The 19,784-nt window shown below is 26.3% G+C and overlaps 3 protein-coding genes across 4 annotated transcripts; all 3 read right to left on the bottom strand.

Moving 5' to 3' along the window:
- Positions 1 to 1,811: 1,811 nt before the first annotated feature.
- Positions 1,812 to 13,948, bottom strand: LOC145973306 (putative G-protein coupled receptor Mth-like 1). Of its 2 annotated transcripts, none has more exons than XM_083102586.1 (5): positions 13,444 to 13,948; positions 6,194 to 6,272; positions 5,089 to 5,273; positions 4,780 to 4,945; positions 1,812 to 4,345 (listed from the first exon to the last, which is right to left on the bottom strand). In XM_083102586.1, the coding sequence occupies exons 2-5, from the start codon at positions 6,220 to 6,222 to the stop codon at positions 4,093 to 4,095; spliced, it is 633 nt and encodes a 210-aa protein (XP_082958712.1). In that variant the 5' UTR covers positions 6,223 to 6,272; positions 13,444 to 13,948; the 3' UTR covers positions 1,812 to 4,092. The 2 variants fall into 2 exon arrangements, with proteins under 2 accessions (XP_082958712.1, XP_082958711.1); XM_083102585.1 differs by lacking the exon at positions 13,444 to 13,948 and adding an exon at positions 6,782 to 7,746.
- Positions 9,528 to 12,356, bottom strand: LOC145973307 (putative G-protein coupled receptor Mth-like 10). The gene is made up of 4 exons (XM_083102587.1): positions 12,284 to 12,356; positions 11,086 to 11,276; positions 10,779 to 10,944; positions 9,528 to 10,359 (listed from the first exon to the last, which is right to left on the bottom strand). The coding sequence occupies exons 1-4, from the start codon at positions 12,337 to 12,339 to the stop codon at positions 10,089 to 10,091; spliced, it is 684 nt and encodes a 227-aa protein (XP_082958713.1). The 5' UTR covers positions 12,340 to 12,356; the 3' UTR covers positions 9,528 to 10,088.
- A 2,176-nt stretch (positions 13,949 to 16,124) lies between the features above and the next one.
- Positions 16,125 to 17,844, bottom strand: LOC145973117 (G-protein coupled receptor Mth-like). The gene is made up of 4 exons (XM_083102314.1): positions 17,772 to 17,844; positions 17,461 to 17,626; positions 16,906 to 17,035; positions 16,125 to 16,464 (listed from the first exon to the last, which is right to left on the bottom strand). Exons 1-4 carry the CDS (start codon positions 17,842 to 17,844, stop codon positions 16,327 to 16,329), a joined length of 507 nt encoding a protein of 168 aa, XP_082958440.1. The 3' UTR covers positions 16,125 to 16,326.
- Positions 17,845 to 19,784: the final 1,940 nt, after the last annotated feature.

Genomic DNA, 19,784 nt, shown 5'->3' on the forward strand with positions numbered 1-19,784 from the left:
TAGAAAAGCATTGGACAACGTACGGAACACACACACATATGCGATAAGTAATTTTATTATTTATCATATTTATATATTATTTTCACACATAATAAACATTGTTTTTTTTTTTTCATTGTCTGGATAGTGATTCATTCTAAATTATCATGCAATATAACGTATATATAATATATAAGACACATATCATATATATATAACATACATTCCACATTTTAATTTCAAATATTTAAAATTATAAAATAAAATAAAATATTTTTATACGAGATACATGAAAACTATGGATATATTAACATTTAATAGATACATTATAATATATTAATATTTAATTATAATAATATTAACATTTAATAGATACGTTATAAAATATTTTTTATAATATATTTATTTAGATATTTTATATATAAGAATTAGATTTTTTATTCATTACACTTTTTAAAAGTTATACTCAAGAACAATTTTTTCGATAATTGTGCAATTGATGATATTAAATATCTGTTCAACGGATAAATAAAAATATAAATAGGGCGTAATAATTTAGTTTCTCAAAATCATTTATTTTGGACACTTTGCTTTATATAAAAGGGATCTGTAAAAGTACTGTTTGTTTGCATGCTTAATTTGTGCTTGGCGTTTATATTTATAACAAATAATCAGAGGAAGTTCTCGGAATTGTAATTAATATTACTGCGAGTCATTTTCCTCTTTCTCTCTCTTTCTTTCTTAAAAAAACGAAAATTATTTAAATGTCTTATTTATATAATAATCATAACATATATGTAGATATTATACAAAAAAAATATTAACTTGACTAAATATGCTTATTTCGTTATTGTTTTCAGTCTGACAGTCAAATCGCAAAGTCGAGATTAATATAAAGATTCGTGATACATCAATCGTATAGTAAATTAATCAATAATTTAAAATACTTCTCTAAATTAATTTAATATTTCGCGCGTATATGTATACTGTATATAAAATATTTTTGCAACAAATTAATAATAATACCGCGTCCGATCTTTGCAACATATAACGCATTAATATTTATATGTTTTAGTTATATTATCATTCGCGAAATGAATTCGAACAAAATAGTGATGCGAGGAGCTTCATCAAATTCCTTTTCTAAATGCGATTGATTTGAGAAGTATATTAAGAAATAATTTGATATGATTATTACTTAATTTTATATATGCTAAATAATACGCAAAATTGTATCGCGACGATAGATCTTAAAATGCATATTTAGCGATGTGTACAATTTAATCAAAAATCAAAGTGATAGAAATCTAAGATAATAAATAATCATTTCGTTGCAATTTTTACGGACAATAATTATTATTTTAATGCTTAGAGTCACAAATATATTTCATCCGTGTTACTTTATCGTACTTGACAATATAAATATAATTTGGATTCTGAGAGAACACGAAGTAAAACAATCGAATTTATAGATGCAAATAATTAGCATAACGGCTCCGTGATAAATTTTTTAATAAATAATCAATTTTACTCAATAAATTAAAAAATACTTGTATAATTTAATATTTCGTGTTAATGCATATTTTATAATATATAAAATATTTCAGCAACGAATTATCGATAACGGTGTTCGACTGTGGCAATATAAAATATAAACAGTAGCGCGCTACATTACGGCTTTGTCATTATTCGCACGGTGACTCTCGAGTAATAAAGTAGTGATGAGAAACGCTTCGTATATTGTAATTTTTGTATTATACTAAACGATTACGATTAGTATCGAAACATAATTTGCTATAAATATTAATAAGTATTAATTAATTAAAAATTAATTAACGACATAAAAGTGTATCGCAACGATAAATCTTTATCGAATCGCATTCATTCATTACTGCGAATAAAAATTGAAACAGGGGATACATAAAAGGGCATAAGAGAATTAATTATGTTATGACCTTTCAATCATATTGCTTATTATAATGATATTTCCTTAACAATATTAGAATTAAATATATTTCGACCAATGCTTTAAATATTCTCTATCCAGAAAAAGATAGGGATGTATGTGGGAGGAGGTCGGACGTGTCTTTACGCCCATTTGATCAACAAGCGACAGAATCCATCTGTGGCAACGGCATTGACGCATATCCTGTGGAGAGAGCATTCACACATTTTTCAGCCTAACGAATAATTGCTAGAAAACAATATTCGCAGACTAGAAAAATATGTGAGGCGCAAGTGGTTGGATCGGGAATCGAACCCGAGTCTTTCGCTTTCCGGGCAACTGCTCTAGACCACTGAGCTCTCCAGACCTCACACCTAATGCTGCTTTTTAACACAGTGATATGCGACTCCAGAGCGATGTTGGAATCTCACTCGATGGATGCAATGCCGATTGCCATGGAGGATTCCTGAAAGATCGCTCGCTGACCAAATAAGTGCCGGTGGAGGTATTCGCGTGCATGCTGGCTTCCGACTGGCCTTCCGTATGAAACGGCACCGACGAGCACAACGCCGTAGAGTGACTACATCCCCCAAGATCCCTCTAGTATATACTAAAATCCCCACTGTACCAAATAGCAGTGGCGGATGGACCCTAAGATAAGGCCGGGGCAAGCCTCCAGAAAAACAATAATTGTTAATTAAACAATATACAATTTAATCGAGAATCGATAAAATGATAGGAATACAAAATATTAAATAATCACTTCGATCATTGTGATCTTTACGGACAATAATTATTATTTTAATACTTAGAGTCAAATATATTTCACCCATGTTACTTTATCGTACTACTTGACAATCTAAATGTAATTTATGAGAGAGCATTATGAGAGAACACGAAGTAAAACAATCGAATTACAGATGCAAATAATTAACGTAACGAAATGCTCCGTGATAAATTGTTTGATTAATAATCAATAAATTAAAGTATTTCTGTTATTTAATATTTCGCGTTAGTGTATATTTTATAATATATAAAATATTTCAACGAATTATCGATAACACGGTGTTCGACTTTGGCAATATAAAATATAAACAGTAGCACACTATACGTTACGGCTTTGTCACCATTCGCACGATGACTCTCGAGTAATAAAGTAGTGGTGAGAAACGCTTTGTATATTGTAATTTTTGTACTAAACACGATTACAATTAGTATCGAAACATAATTTGCTATAAATATTAATAATTAAAAATTAATTAACTTTTGATAAACGACATGAAACTGTATCGCAACGATAAATATTTATCGAATCGTAATCATTCATTACTGCTAATAAAAATTGAAACAGGGGATACATGAAAGGGGACAAGAGAATTAAATATATTATGATCTTTTGATCCTCGATGCCTATTATAATATTTCTTTAACGATATTAGAATTAAATATATTTCGACCAATGCTTTAAATTTTCTCAATCCTGGTTAATTAAACAATATACAATTTAATCGAGAATCGATTTAATGTGGTAGGAATCCAACATATTAAATAATCACATCGATGTTTGCAATCTTTACCGACAATAATTATTATTTTAATACTTAGAGTCACAAATATATTCCATCCATGTTACTTTATCATTCTACTTGACAATCTAAATATAACTTGGGGGGGGGGGGAGATTATGAGAGAATACGAAATAAAACAATCGAATTATTGCCAAAAAATTAGCAAACATTACATTATAAATTTGCCAAAAATGTTAATTTTTTCTATGAATCGATTAGGATATTTTTGAAATTTTTGTCAAAAAAGGTAATCCGTAAAATTTTTATAATCAAAATTTATTTTTCTTAGGAAATAATAATTTTTAAATTGCTCAAGCTGCAAAACAATTGACATCATATTTAAATATGTACAAATTAAAATTAAAAGATGAGATATACACATCTAATGGAATTAGAGATATATGAGAGATACATAAATGTACACACTTATGCATCACATATCAAATTAGATATTCTAATCTTGACAAGTATAAATATATATAAGATTATATATTCTCATTAGACAAACTTTTTGTGTGACGGTTCGCTTTTCCATAATGAATGTTTTTCCATAAAAAAATTGTTTTTGACATGGTACAGTTATTCAAACCTGTAACCGTTTCATGTCGAAGTTTTGGAAAAACATTTGCAATTCTGACAGAAACGCTTCAATAGCTGTTGCATGATTGTCTTCTTACACACGAATATGATGAACATACCGATATCTTGCATGGTTTCCATCACAAACATATTACGTAAGATGTACATCATTGTAATATCATCAAACGGCCAAAATTCGTACGTTGCTGATATAATCCAATCTATGGCTATTATGATAAACAGCATGATAAACAGTCTCAGATACAGATTTAACCTGCAAATGAATATATATGTTTTACATTTTCTGAAGTTATGATATATTTGATTCTAAAAATATATTATGAGCGGACGCATTTTAAGTAATTTGTTTCATAAAGATAAATATTTCCTTCGAAAAAATCATTATTATTTCACATTATTAAATATATTTAAATAACTATATAATAAATACTACTAACTTAAATTAAAATTGAGAACAACGATGTGTTTGTACAAAAGAGTTCGTATTTATGAAAATATATTGTCGCGAATAAAGAAGTCTCAAAATGATTATCTCTCTCTTTCTCTTGTATCGGAAATGATTAAAAAAGCAATTGATTTTATTAAAAGCAATACCGTTGACAAGTGAATATATAGCATTATGAGGCACATATCTCATTGTTAAACAAGACTGATTATACATTGATATAAAAATGTTTGTGTACAAACCATCGCTTGTTGTCATTGTATAATTGGCCCTCTGAATCTCTCAGATGACGGGCTGTGTCCTTTTCATAACGCACAATTTTCAATGCAGTGTAAATAGATAAGCAAAAGCTACTAATAACACAGACACTATCCGGCCCGTAAAAATACAATCGAAACGCCGCATCCTCTAAAATAAATAATAAACTTCTTTACATCACGTGTTGCAAATAAAACAAAAGAACATACTTCTATTTTTAAAATGAATTCTCAAAGGGTTAATTAATAAGATGTTTTGTTAATAGAGTTATGTTAATAGTGGCATACACTCACCATAAAACCAAGAGCTATCGACGCAAAATTTCGGTCGGATTAAGTTTTCCGGCACGTTGGGAACGAAATCCATGATAATACAAATGATAGTAAAAATGAAGGGACCTCCCCAAGCAAAGATAGAATATATTAATTTTTTTCTCTCTTGTTTCGCTTTCTTGTCTTTTGGTAACAAGCGAAAATCTCTACGAAATGCAGAGTTTACTTTACAATTAATTAGTAACAAATAAAACAAATTGCGATGCAAATATTAAAATAAATATGTCTTCTATCAAATATCTTGAATGTCTGCTTTATATAAACTATAAAAAATGATTTATGCTATATAATGTCTTAAAATAATAAATATTACCATATATTGAAATATATTGAAATATATCGATATTTTACTAACATTAGATTAATTTTGATTTAGCAAAATGTTTAATAAAAAAATTAGAAATCAATTTCCGTTAAAAAGCTTGAGTATTTTGTATTATTATATAAAAAAAAAGAAAAAAAAATTTTAAATGATATTGGCTTAAGATTTATAAAATTTAAAAAAATGAAAAATCACAAAAAAGTTAGTAATATTATATTATGAATTTTGAAATTATATTATGAATTTTTTTATAATTTAATATAATTTTATTAATAATTTAAAATATGCTATTATAATAATATATTTTCCCTTTAACAATTGAATGCTTATAAAATACACATCAATTTTTTGTTTTAAAAACAGCAGATTAGAAATTTCCAACAAAAAAATGTATATGTTTCTGAAATGCAACCTGTGTCATATCTGAATTAAAATTATCGTTTCTCAAGCCAAATAATTATTTTTATACTACCAATTAACAAGACACGATATATTCTTTCTAATCAATGCAAATCATTATTCTTTTTTATCTTTATGGGTTGTTATAGACATAATCTGAATGTATTATTTATATACATATTACACATGAATATTTTATCATATCATGTTCGCGTCGTATAAAAAATATCACAATCTTATAAAAATAAATTTATATTATAGATAAAGTACAGCATATATATATATATATATATATATATATATATATATATATATATATATATATATATATAATAAACAATTTACCTAAATGTCCACCAAATGTCGAAACTCATTGCACTTAACCAGAAAGAACTTGACAAAAAACAGAAATAGATGACTAAAGCTGCAACAATAAAATAAACAATTTTAAAATGTCACTAATTGACAAATATTTTGTATATCATTAAGAACTATATTACATTATAAAAAGTTTTCCTTCAACTTTAACAGTAAGAATTTATCGCAGAAAACAATATAATATAATTAATATTATCAAAAAAATATTAGGCGAAGTAATTTAAATTGTGTTTTACGTTAAAGTAAAATCAAATATTATTTTAATTTTTTTTACTATTAATTCTTGTTTACAATATTTTAATATATCGTACATTCAAGTTTTATCGTAAAAAAAATTAATAAAAATTAAATACCAATGTACTTTTATTAATGTACGATTCACTAAAATTTTATAAACACAGGAATTAATAGTTAAAAAAATTAAATATTATTTTATTTTATTTTACGTACAATAAAATTTAAATTACTTCGCCTAAATGTTTTTTACAAAAATTAACAAAGAAACTTGTACACATTGCATTGACTGCATTATTACATGATTTGGCTGTACTGTACCAATTATAACACAGAGGAAATGTGAAATATCCACTACGTTGATTGGATATAATGATTGAGAATTTATAGTTTCAATTATGTGTCCGAAAAATAATAAACTGCAGTATTTGCGCAGCATGAAACTATGTATGTTACAAAGCTCCGGCAGTATAGATTACACCACAAATATTGTCAGCAAACACAACAAAGATACTATACGGCAACTCAAAAATAAAATACTCAATTTGTTTGAAATTTCATTTATCAGATCGTTTTTCATGTTATCCTTTTCTTTATCGATGGTTTCGTTCACAGCCTCCCAGCAGATAATTGCATCAAATTGATTATGATCCACGACGGCCAAACAATAAGATGTTGATTCGACATATATGCCGAAATAAGGAAGATACAGAGAGCTGTTTATGAACATATACTTGAAGTACTTGAGATAATAGTCCGGATAAAGAAAGAAACGTATAGTTTCCTGGCACGGATTTTGAACGATTAGTGGAAAAAGCTCATCCACCTTCTTATTTCCGCTCTGTATTGAATTGTTCGAGTAGATATATATGTTTGGGAAAACATATTTATTTTCACTAGCAATGCAATTCTTGCCAACCAAGCGATCACCGAGTGGACAACAGAGCTGAATGCAAGTAATATTGCTGCATTTTTCGTATGGAACGGTGTGATTTTTATTATTATTATTATTCGTTTTGTTTCTAATAAAGTTCGTATGATTATATGTCTCCTTCCATATGCTGTCCTCTTTGTTGTCACTTGTGAAGTTTCGCGGAGTCTTTGAAGATGAAGTGAAAAGTAAAACTATGCAAGGCCAAAATGCAAAACTTTCACCGCACATCGTCAACAATTTGAGAAATCAATTTAATTTTTTTTAATCTGCAATTTCTTAATCTGCTATGTTACGACCGCAACGAATTTTTCAAAATACGCATGATATTGTTCGTCTGCGATGCTTAAGTCCCGACAACAACACTCTCCTTTTAAAGACAAAACTTGTAAAACTAGTTATTATACAACAAAAGACACATTCGCGCGAATAATAAGACGCGATCATCATTGATTTGCTAATGAAACAACTTATCTATTGTAAAATATATTGTATGTATAGGATACTTCGCAGAAATAACTTTATTGCTAAGCTACAGTTTCAAAAATACTATCATATTTAAGAATTTTATGAAGCAACGGATAAATAATGAAAATTTTTTTATTTATATTAAATATATCATACGATTGAAAAATGGATCTCGAAAAACAATTAAAATCACAATTACGGAAGTAAAAAAGAATTTTATTAATTTTTTTATCTCACATTATAGATGGTAATATATCTATTTAAATGGAAATTGTGGAATTTTATGCAAAATGCGGTTTGCAGTTATTTACATCTCACGTACAATCGGAGGATTTACACCCGGAACCAATTAATTAAGTATAATTTTAAGATATTGTGTGTGGAGATAGAATGATAATTCAAAAGATGCCGACTATCTTTGATTGATATTTTTTAATTTTTCTTTAAGGAAAACTTTTTCATTTGCATAGAATTCTTCAAAATAATACAATTATACAGGAAATGTAATGTACAAATTGTGTACAAATTGTACATTATTAATGTACAAATTGTGTATCATTCTAGATATAAAAATCGTGCATCCAGAAAAATATAAGTCAATTGCAAATTTATACCATTTATTTATATTCGATATTATGGTAGATTAAATGATTTATGTATTTAATAACTCATTTATACATTATGATGTATTTATATGTGATATATGATTGATTATAAATTTGATATTTTTATAAATTCATATAAAAAATATTTATATGTAAATATACATATAGATATTAATGAAACATGTAAAAGGCTTAAAAAGAAGAATAAAATTAAATGATGACAGTTGTGTGTGGTCACAATAAAATAGTCAATAGACTCATAGAAAAGAAGTAACAATAAATATCGAGATTTTCGAGAAGAATTTGATTCAAATATCAACTTAACATGCTTTTTTTAATAATTAATTTGTGGAGAATTAATTTTTCAAACATATCATATACACTTATAAATATTATATTATTTAATGCAATTTACAAAAATATTTAAATACAAATCGCTCAAAGTACTAAATAATAATAAACGGTTAATCATCATAAAAGACTAAAAGAGATAGAGAGTGTAATCTATCTTAATACGAAATCTATCTTTAATTTTTTATTTATGATCGCTACTTTTAATGAGCAAGAGACATAAAATTGTAGTATCATCTCATTTACACAGAACGCTGTCTTTTGCTTTAATTTTGTTATCTTGATACATTACTAATGTTACAGATCACTCTAACGAGTATTTAGAAAGAATAGACTATTGATACGTGATAGAAAGAGTTGAAATAATTTACATAATTATATGATATAAAATAATTTTATTACGCTTATTACTATTTCTCATGCTTCCGCTAACAAGTTATATCTGTTTACCTTATAGCGTTCTTTTAGCGATAAATATTTTATCTCCAGAAATTATTATAAAACAAGACTGCAATTTTATCGTACGATATCCTATACGTTATATTGCATTTTAGCAAAATACAATGTAATACATGAAAGAGGAAGGTATGAATATATTTGTTTTATTTCAAAATCTACTGTATTCCAAAATCTGTTATTTATTATCTTGTCACTCATATATCTATTTCAACTTTTTTTTTAAAGTTAAATTATTTTCTTTTTCAAACCTGTTTATGCATATATTTCTGGTAGTTATATGTTTTTAAATTTGGAAAAATGTTCTTTATAAGTTATTTATATATATTATCTGTAATATCACTTTCTCTCTCTCTCTCGCTCCCTGTTGTTCTCGTTCTTTTTTATACATTAAGTTTGCCAAAAATATTAATTTCTATAAATCGATTAGGGTATTTTTGAAAAACTTTTTTTTTTTCAAAAAAGTAATACGTAAAAATTTTATAATAATGCATAAAATTTGTTTTTTATAAAAAATAATAATTTTTAAATTGCTGCAAGACAACTGACATCATATTTAAATATGTACAAATTAAAATAAAAATATGAGATACACACATCTAATGAAATTAAAGATATATGAGAGATACATAAATGTACACACTTATGCATCACATATCAAATTAGATATTCTAATCTTGACAAGGATAAATATATATAAGATTATATATTCTCATCAGACAAACTTTTTGTGTGACGGTTCGCTTTTCCATAATGAATGTTTTTCCATAAAAAAATTGTTCTTGACATGGTACAGTTATTCAAACCTGTAACCGTTTCATATCGAAGTTTTGGAAAAACATTTGCAATTCTGACAGAAACGCTTCAATAGCTGTCGCATGATTGTCTTCTTACACACGAATATGATGAACATACCGATATCTTGCATGGTGTCCATCACAAACGTACTATGTAAGACGTGCAACAGTTTAATCGACAAATCAACATCGCCATCATCATTCGGCCAAAATTTGTACGCTGCTTCCATAATCCAATTTATGGCTATTATGATAAACAGCATGATAAATAGTTTCAGATACAGATTTAACCTGCAAATGAATATATCTCTTTTATATTTTTTGAAGTTACGATATATTTGATTTTAAAAGTATGTTATGAGCGGACGCATTTTAAGTAATTTGTTTCATAAAAATAAATATTTCCTTCGAAAAAATCATAAATATTTCACATTATTAAATATATTTAAATAACTATATAATAAATACTACTAACTTAAATTAAAATTGAATACAACGATGTGTTTGTACAAGAGAGCTCGTATTTATGAAAATATATTGTCTAATAAAGAAGTCTCAAAATGTTTATCTCTCTCTTTCTCTTGTATCGGAAATGATCAAAAAAGCAATTTTATTAAAAGTAGTACCGTTGACAAGTGAATACAGCGGCACATGTCTTATTGTTAAACAAGACTGATTATACATTGATATAAAAATGTTTGTATACAAACCATCGCTTCTTGTCATTATAAAATCTGCTTTCTGAATCTCTCAGATGACGGGTTGTGTCCTTTTCATAACGCATAATTTTCAATGCTGTGTGAATAGATAAGCAAATGCTACTAATAACACAGACACTTTTCGGCGCATAATAATACAATCGAAACGCCGCATCCTCTAAAATAAATAATAAACTTCTTTACATCACATGTTGCAAATAAAACAGAAGAACATACTTTTATTTTAAAATGAATTCTCAAAGGGTTAATTAATTAGATGTTTTGTAATAGAGTTATGTTAATAGTGACATACACTCACCAGTAAACCATGAAAAATTGGGGTTCACACAAAATTCCGGTCGAATTAAGTTTTCCGGCAAGTTGGGAACGAAATCCATGATAATACAAATGATAGTAAAAATGAAGGGACCTCCCCAAGCAAAGATAGAATATATTAATTTTTTTCTCTCTTGTTTCGCTCTCTTGTTTCTTTGTAATAAGCGAAAATCTCTACAAAATTTACTTTATAGAGTTTACTTTATAATTAATTAGTAACAAATAAAACAAATTGCAATGCAAATATTAAAATAAATATGCCTTCCATCAAATATCTTGAATGTCTGCTTTATATAAACTATAAAAAAATGATTTATGCTATATAATGTCTCAAAATAATAAATATTACCATATATTCAAATATATCGATATTTTACTAACATTAGACTAATTTTGATTTAGCAAAATGTTTAATAAAAAATTAGAAATCAATTTCCGTTAAAAAGCTTGAGTATTTTGTATTATTATATAAAAAAAAGAAAAAAAAATTTTAAACGATATTGGCTTAAGATTTATAAAATCACAAAAAATGAAAAATTACAAAAAGGCTTTGACAAGTATTTTGTATATCATTAAAAACTGTATTATATTATAAAAAATTTTCCTTCAACTTTAACAGTAAGAATTTATCACAGAAAACAATATAAATAATTAATACACGCTAATATTATATTATGAATTTTGAAATTATATTATGAATTTTTTAATAATTTAATATAACTTTATTAATAATTTAAAATATGTTATTATAATAATATAATTTTCCTTTAACAATTGAATGCTTAGAAAATACACATCAATTTTTTGTTTTAATAAATGCAGATTAGAAATTTTCAACAAAAAATGTATGTTTCTGAAATGCAACCTGTGTCATATCTGCATGAAAATTATAGTTTCTCAAGCCAAATAATTATTTTTATACTACCAATTAACAAGACACGATATATTCTTTCTGATCAATGCAAATTATTATTCTCTTTTATTTCTTTATGGATTGTTATAGACATAATCTGAATGTATTATTTATACATATCACACATGAATATTTTATCATATCATGTTCGCGTCGTATAAAAAATATCGCAATCTTATAAAAATAAATTTATATTATAAATAAAGTATAACATATATATATATATATATATATATATATATATATATATATATAATAAATGATTTACCTAAATGTCCACCAAGTGTCGAAACTCATTGCACTTAACCAGGAAAAGCTTGACATAATACAGAAATATCTGACTAAAGCTGCAACAATAAAATAAACAATTTTAAAATGTCACTAATTGACAAGTATTTTGTATATCATTAAGAACTGTATTATATTATAAAAAGTTTTCCTTCAACTTTAACAGTAAGAATTTATCAAGAAAACAATATAATTAATTAATACACGCTAATATTAAATTAAATAATGTTTTTATTTCAGAAATATATAACTCTACAGAATTTCAATAATATTATCAAAAAAATATTAGGAGAAGTAATTTAAATTGTGTTTTACGTTAAAATAAAACAAAATATTATTTTAATTTGTTTCACTATTAAGTCTTATTTATAATATTTTAATATATCGTACATTTTCAAGTTTTATCGTAAAATAAATTAATAAAAATTAAATACCAATGTAAATGTAAATGTAAAATTAAATACCAATACTTTTGTTAATGTATGATACACTAAAATTTTATAAACACAAGAATTAATAGTAAAAAAAATTAAATGTTGTTTTATTTTATTTTAACGTACAATAAAATTTAAATTACTTCGCATAAATATTTTTTTGGTACAAAAATTAATAAAAGAACTAATGTACACACTGCATTGACTGCATTATTATATGATTTGATTGTACTGTACCAAATATAATACAGATGAAATATGGAAAATCTAGTATGTCGATTAGATTTAATACATGGGATATAATGTCAATTATGTTTCCGAAAAATAACAAACTGCAGTATTTGCGCAGCATGAAACTATGTATGTTACGAAGCTCCGGCAGTATAGAATACACCACAAATATTGTCAGCAAACACAACACAGACACTATACGACAACTAAAAAAAGATTTTGCCATTTCATTTATCAGATCGCTTATCGGATCGTGTATCACGTTATCGTTTATCATGTTATCCATTTCTTTATCGATGGCTTCTTTCACAGCCTCCAAGCAGATAATTGCATCAAATTCATTATAATCCACAACAGCCAAACAATAAGATGTTGATTCGACAAATATGTCAAAATGAGGAAGATACAGAGAGCTGTTTATGAACATATACTTGAAGTACTTGAGATAATAGTCCGGATAAAGAAAGAAACTTACAGTTTCCTGGCACGGATTTTGAACGATTAGTGGAAAAAGCTCATCCACCTTCTTATTTCCGCTCTGTATTGAATTGTTCGAGTAGATATATATGTTTGGGAAAACATATTTATTTTCACTAGCAATGCAATTCTCGTCAACTAAGAGATCACCGAGCGGACAACAGAGCTGAATGCAAGTAATATTGCTGCATTTTTCGTATGGAACGGTGTGATTTTTATTATTATTATTATTCGTTTTGTTTCTAATAAAGTTCGTATGACTATATGTCTCCTTCCATATGCTGTCCTCTTTGTTCTCACTTGTGAAGTTTCGCGGAGTCGTTGAAGATGAAGTGAAAAGTAAAACTATGCAAGGCCAAAATGCAAAACTTTCACCGCACATCGTCAACAATTTGACAACTCAATTTAATTCTTTTTAATCTGCAATTTCTTAATCTGCTATGTTACGACCACAACGAATTTTTCAAAATACGCATGATATTGTTCGTCTGCGATGGTTAAGTCCCGACAACAACACTCTCCTTTTAAAGACAAAACTTGTAAAACTAGTTATTATAAAACAAAAGACACATTCGCGCGAATAATAAGACGCGATCATCATCGACTTGTTAATGAAACAACTTATCTATTAAATAACTATAAGAACTTATCTATTGTAAAATATACTGTATGTACAGGATACTTCGCAGAAATAACTTTATTGCTAAGCTACAGTTTCAAAAATACTATCATATTTAAGAATTTTATGAAGCAACGGATAAATAATGAAAATTTTTTTATTTATATTAAATATATCGATATATGATTGAAAAATTTATCTCGAAAAACAATTAAAATCACAATTACGGAAGTAAAAAAGAATTTTATTCATTTTTTTATCTCACATTATAGATGATAATATATCTATTTAAATGGAAATTGTGGAATTTTGTGCAAAATGCGGTGTGCAGTTATTTACATCTCATGTACAATCGGAGGATTTACACCCGGAAACAATTAATTAAGTATATTTTTCAGATATTGTGTGTGGAGATAGAATGATGGTTCAAATGATGCCGACTATTTTTGATTGATATTTTTTAATTTTTCTTTAAGGAAAACTTTTTCATTCGCATAGAATTCTTCAAAATAATACAATTATACAGGAAATGTAATGTACAAATTGTGTACAAATTGTACATTATTAATGTACAAATTGTGTATCATTCTAGATATAAAAATCGTGCATCCAGAAAAATATAAGTCAATTACAAATTTATACCATTTATTTATACTCGATATTATGGTAGATTAAATGATTTATGTATTTAATAACTCATTTATACATTATGATGTATTTATATGTGATATATGATTGATTATAAATTTGATATTTTTATAAATTCATATAAAAAATATTTATATGTAAATATACATATAGATATTAATGAAACATGTAAAAGGCTTAAAAAGAAGAATAAAATTAAATGATGACAGTTGTGTGTGGTCACAATAAAATAGTCAATAGACTCATAGAAAAGAAGTAACAATAAATATCGAGATTTTCGAGAAGAATTTGATTCAAATATCAACTTAACATGCTTTTTTTAATAATTAATTTGTGGAGAATTAATTTTTCAAACATATCATATACACTTATAAATATTATATTATTTAATGCAATTTACAAAAATATTTAAATACAAATCGCTCAAAGTACTAAATAATAATAAACGGTTAATCATCATAAAAGACTAAAAGAGATAGAGAGTGTAATCTATATTAATACGAAATCTATCTTTAATTTTTTATTTATGATCGCTACTTTTAATGAGCAAGGGACATAAAATTGTAGTATCATCTCATTTACACAGAACGCTGTCTTTTGCTTTAATTTTGTTATCTTGATACATTACTAATGTTACAGATCACTTTAACGAGTATTTAGAAAGAATAGAATATTGATACGTGATAGAAAGAGTTGAAATAATTTACATAATTATATGATATAAAATAATTTTATTACGCTTATTACTATTTCTCATGCTTCCGCTAACAAGTTATATCTGTTTACCTTGTAGCGTTCTTTTAGCGATAAATATTTTATCTCCAGAAATTATTATAAAACAAGACTGCAATTTTATCGTACGATATCCTGTACGTTATATTGCATTTTAGCAAAATACAATGTAATACATGAAAGAGGATGGTATGAATATATTTGTTTTATTTCAAAATCTACTGTATTCCAAAGTCTGTTATTTATTATCTTGTCACTCATATATCTATTTCAACTTTTTATTTTTTTTAAAGTTAAATTATTTTCTTTTTTACACCTGTTTATGCATATATTTCTGGTAGTTATATGTTTTTAAATTTGGAAAAATGTTCTTTATAAGTTATTTATATATATTATCTGTAATATCACTTTCTCTCTTTCTCTCGCTCCCTGTTGCTCTCGTTCTTTTTTATACATTAAGTTTGCCAAAAATGTTAATTTCTATAAATCGATTAGGATATTTTTGAAAAATTTTTTTTTTTCGAAAAAAGTAATACGTAAAAATTTTATAATAATGCATAAAATTTGTTTTTTATAAAAAATAATAATTTTTAAATTGCTGCAAAACAACTGACATCATATTTAAATATGTACAAATTAAAATAAAAATATGAGATAAACACATCTAATGAAATTAGAGATATATGAGAGATACATAAATGTACACACTTATGCATCACATATCAAATTAGATATTCTAATCTTGACAAGGATAAATATATATAAGATTATATATTCTCATCAGACAAACTTTTTGTGTGACGGTTCGCTTTTCCATAATGAATGTTTTTCCATAAAAAAATTGTTCTTGACATGGTACAGTTATTCAAACCTGTAACCGTTTCATGTCGAAGTTTTGGAAAAACATTTGCAATTCTGACAGAAACTCTTCAATAGCTGTCGCATGATTGTCTTCTTACACACGAATATGATGAACATACCGATATCTTGCATGGTGTCCATCACAAACGTACTACGTCCCTGGCGAAAATAAGAAACTTTATAAAGCGTTAACAACCGTTGAGTGAGGGTTTTCTGAGAGTTTATATGCTTTTCAAACTTTGTAAGAGCACTTACATAACGCTGTTGGGTTTTGAATGCTTATCAAACGCTGCAGTGTTGCAATTTTTGTTCTACAAACTCTTTATATAACATAATATTTTTATGTTACATGAAAGTTTTGCAATGCTGAGGTAACATTTTTCAGAGTACGTTCAGTAAACGTTGATACATCTTCGTGTACAGAGTTTACTAAGACTTTTCAAACGTTTACGCTATAACGTACAAACGTCTTTTAAACGCTGCAGTGTTGCAATTTTTGTTCTACAAACTCTTTACTAATCGTTTTTAAACTCTCAACGAACTTCCACAAACGTTCATGTAAACGCCAAACAAACGTCTCATTTTTGCCAGGGGTAAGACGTACGACAGTTTAATAAACAAACCAACATCGTAATCATCAATCGGCCAAAATTTTAACGCTGCTTCTATAATCCAATTCATGGCCATTATGATAAACAGCATGATAAACAGTCTCAGATACAGATTTAACCTGCAAATGAATATATCTCTTTTATATTTTTTGAAGTTACGACGTTTATTTGATTTTAAAAGTATGTTATGAGCGGACGCATTTTAAGTAATTTGTTTCATAAAGATAAATATATTTTCTTCGAAAAAATCATAAATATTTCACATTATTAAATATATTTAAATAACTATATAATAAATACTACTAACTTAAATTAAAATTGAAAACAACGATGTGTTTGTACAAGAGAGCTCGTATTTATGAAAATATATTGTCGCCAATAAAGAAGTCTCAAAATGTTTATATCTCTCTTTCTCTTGTATCGGAAATGATCAAAAAAGCAATTTTATTAAAAGCAATACCGTTGACAAGTGAATACAGCGGCACATGTCTTATTGTTAAACAAGATTGATTATACATTGATATAAAAATGTTTGTGTACAAACCATCGCTTCTTATCATTATAAAATCTGCTTTCTGAATCTCTCATATGACGGGTTGTGTCCTTTTCATAACGCATAATTTTCAATTCTGTGTAAATAGATAAGCAAATGCTACTAATAACACAGACACTTTTCGGCGCGTAAAAATACAATCGAAACGCCGCATCCTCTAAAATAAATAATAAACTTCTTTACATCACATGTTGCAAATAAAACAGAAGATTACATACTTTTATTTTTAAAGTGAATTCTCAAAGGGTTAATTAATTAGATGTTTTGTTAATAGAATTATGTTAATAGTGACAAACACTCACCATAAAACCAAGATCTATCGACGCAAAATTCCGATCGGATTAAGTTTTTCGGCACGTTGGGAACGAAATCCATGATAATACAAAAGATAATAAAAATGAAGGGACCTCCCCAAGCAATGATAGAATATATTAATGTTTTTCTCTCTTGTCTTTTCTCTCTTGTCTTTTGGTAACAAGCGAAAATCTCTGCGAAATGCAGAGTTTACTTTACAATTAATTAGTAACAAATAAAACAAATTGCGATGCAAATATTAAAATAAATATGCCTTCCATCAAATATCTTGAATGTCTGCTTCATATAAACTATAAAAAAAATGATTACTATATAACTATATATACTATATACTATATAATGTCTCAAAATAATAAATATTACCATATATTCAAATATATCGATATTTTACTAACATTAGATTAATTTTGATTTAGCAAAATGTTTAATAAAAAATTAGAAATCAATTTCCGTTAAAAAGGTTGAGTATTTTGTATTATTATTTAAAAAAAAGAAAAAAAAGTTTTAAACGATATTGGCTTAGGATTTATAAAATTTAAAAAAATGAAAAATTATAAACAGGTTAATAATATTATATTATAAATTTTGAAATTATATTATGCATTTTTTTTATAATTTAATGTAACTATTAATAATTTAAAATATGTTATTTTAATAATATATTATTTTTCCTTTAACAATTGAATGCTTATAAAATACACATCAATTTTTTGTTTTAAAAAAAACAGATTAGAAATTTACATCAAAAAAATGTATATGTTTCTGAAATGCAACTTGTGTCATATCTGCACTAAAATTATCGTTTCTCAAGCCAAATAATTATTTTTATACTACCAATTAACAAGACACGATATATTCTTTCTGATCAATGCAAATTATTATTCTTTTTTATCTTTATCGATTGTTATAGACATATGGGTCTATTCTGTAAGAAGATTTTCGCTCTGTAAGCTCTGTAACTTTGAAAAATGTAAAACTGTAACCAAAACGCTATTCTATAATGACAATCAATCTCTGTAAGATGTTACATAACTGCAAGTTAGCACTGTAAGTTTACAGTGACATTTTTCTCGCTGTAAGCACTACATTTTAAGGTTAAAAACTTGTTTTTTTAATTTTGACAATTTTAAGACACGATGAATGATCCAAATTTTGCAATATTTCTGTATTTTCTCCTGGAAGAAGATTACAACAGATAATTTTAATTATATTCAGTATATACACAAAGTTATCTTTTTTATTAATTATTACTAATAATACTTGTTTCAAATCTTTTTTACTAGAACACATTTGAAATTTTACACGCAGACACAAAATTCTATAAATTTTAATTTATACACAAATACGTTTCAATAATTAAATTAATTAATTATTACTAGCTTTTTCTAGAAATTATATGTGCTTGGAAAAGAAACTCATACGAGATTCGCAAAATCCATTTCAAATACCTGAAGTACAATTTATTAAATATTTCAGATTAACTAAAGATATATTTTATAACTTGGTGATTCATTTAAGACCACATAATGCACTTGAAATAAGAGGATCAAGAATACCATTTCATTTAAGAATGTTGGTCACATTATATTTTTTGCAATGGATCATATCAAACAACAATAGGTAGTCATAACTTTAATTGTGTAAGTCAATCTGTAGTTAATAAATGGATATTCGAAATATGTACATTGATTACGCGGCATTTAATGCCGCAATATATCAAGTTAAAGCTATTTTTCCAATATAAACATATTCTTACATATAGACACACGATTAATTGCTCTTGGATCGATTTTGTTCAGTCCAAAATACTTACATAAATCACCTATATATTACTTACATAGTGCAAGGTTATGGAAACTGTTATAGAATACCAAATATGTTATACTTACAGAGTTCTGTATCTTCCGCACATACAGTGCAATGTAAGCTACATAGCTTACAGAGATACAGCGTTACAGAGCATTTTTACAGAATAGACCCATTAATGATATGCTTTCCGT

The sequence above is a fragment of the Camponotus vicinus genome, unplaced genomic scaffold (assembly GCF_025532165.1).
Source record: "Camponotus vicinus isolate PSW18456_S1 unplaced genomic scaffold, iyCamVici1.0 SCAF_6, whole genome shotgun sequence".
NCBI lineage: Eukaryota > Metazoa > Arthropoda > Insecta > Hymenoptera > Formicidae > Camponotus > Camponotus vicinus.

What these genes read in the sequence shown, in the direction of transcription:
- LOC145973117 (XM_083102314.1), bottom strand. Translation starts at nt 17,844, where the DNA reads ATGGATTTCGTTCCCAACGTGCCGAAAAACTTAATCCGATCGGAATTT. An exon ending in CGATAGATCTTGGTTTTATG is followed by an intron (nt 17,627 to 17,771) that starts GTGAGTGTTTGT and finishes TATTTATTTTAG; the next exon opens with AGGATGCGGCGTTTCGATTG. An exon ending in TATAATGATAAGAAGCGATG is followed by an intron (nt 17,036 to 17,460) that starts GTTTGTACACAA and finishes ATTCATTTGCAG; the next exon opens with GTTAAATCTGTATCTGAGAC.
- LOC145973307 (XM_083102587.1), bottom strand. Translation starts at nt 12,339, where the DNA reads ATGTCAAGCTTTTCCTGGTTAAGTGCAATGAGTTTCGACACTTGGTGG. An exon ending in GACACTTGGTGGACATTTAG is followed by an intron (nt 11,277 to 12,283) that starts GTAAATCATTTA and finishes TAAATTTTGTAG; the next exon opens with AGATTTTCGCTTATTACAAA. An exon ending in TATAATGACAAGAAGCGATG is followed by an intron (nt 10,360 to 10,778) that starts GTTTGTATACAA and finishes ATTCATTTGCAG; the next exon opens with GTTAAATCTGTATCTGAAAC.
- LOC145973306 (XM_083102585.1), bottom strand. Translation starts at nt 6,899, where the DNA reads ATGCTGCGCAAATACTGCAGTTTATTATTTTTCGGACACATAATTGAA. An exon ending in CGATAGCTCTTGGTTTTATG is followed by an intron (nt 4,946 to 5,088) that starts GTGAGTGTATGC and finishes TATTTATTTTAG; the next exon opens with AGGATGCGGCGTTTCGATTG. An exon ending in TACAATGACAACAAGCGATG is followed by an intron (nt 4,346 to 4,779) that starts GTTTGTACACAA and finishes ATTCATTTGCAG; the next exon opens with GTTAAATCTGTATCTGAGAC.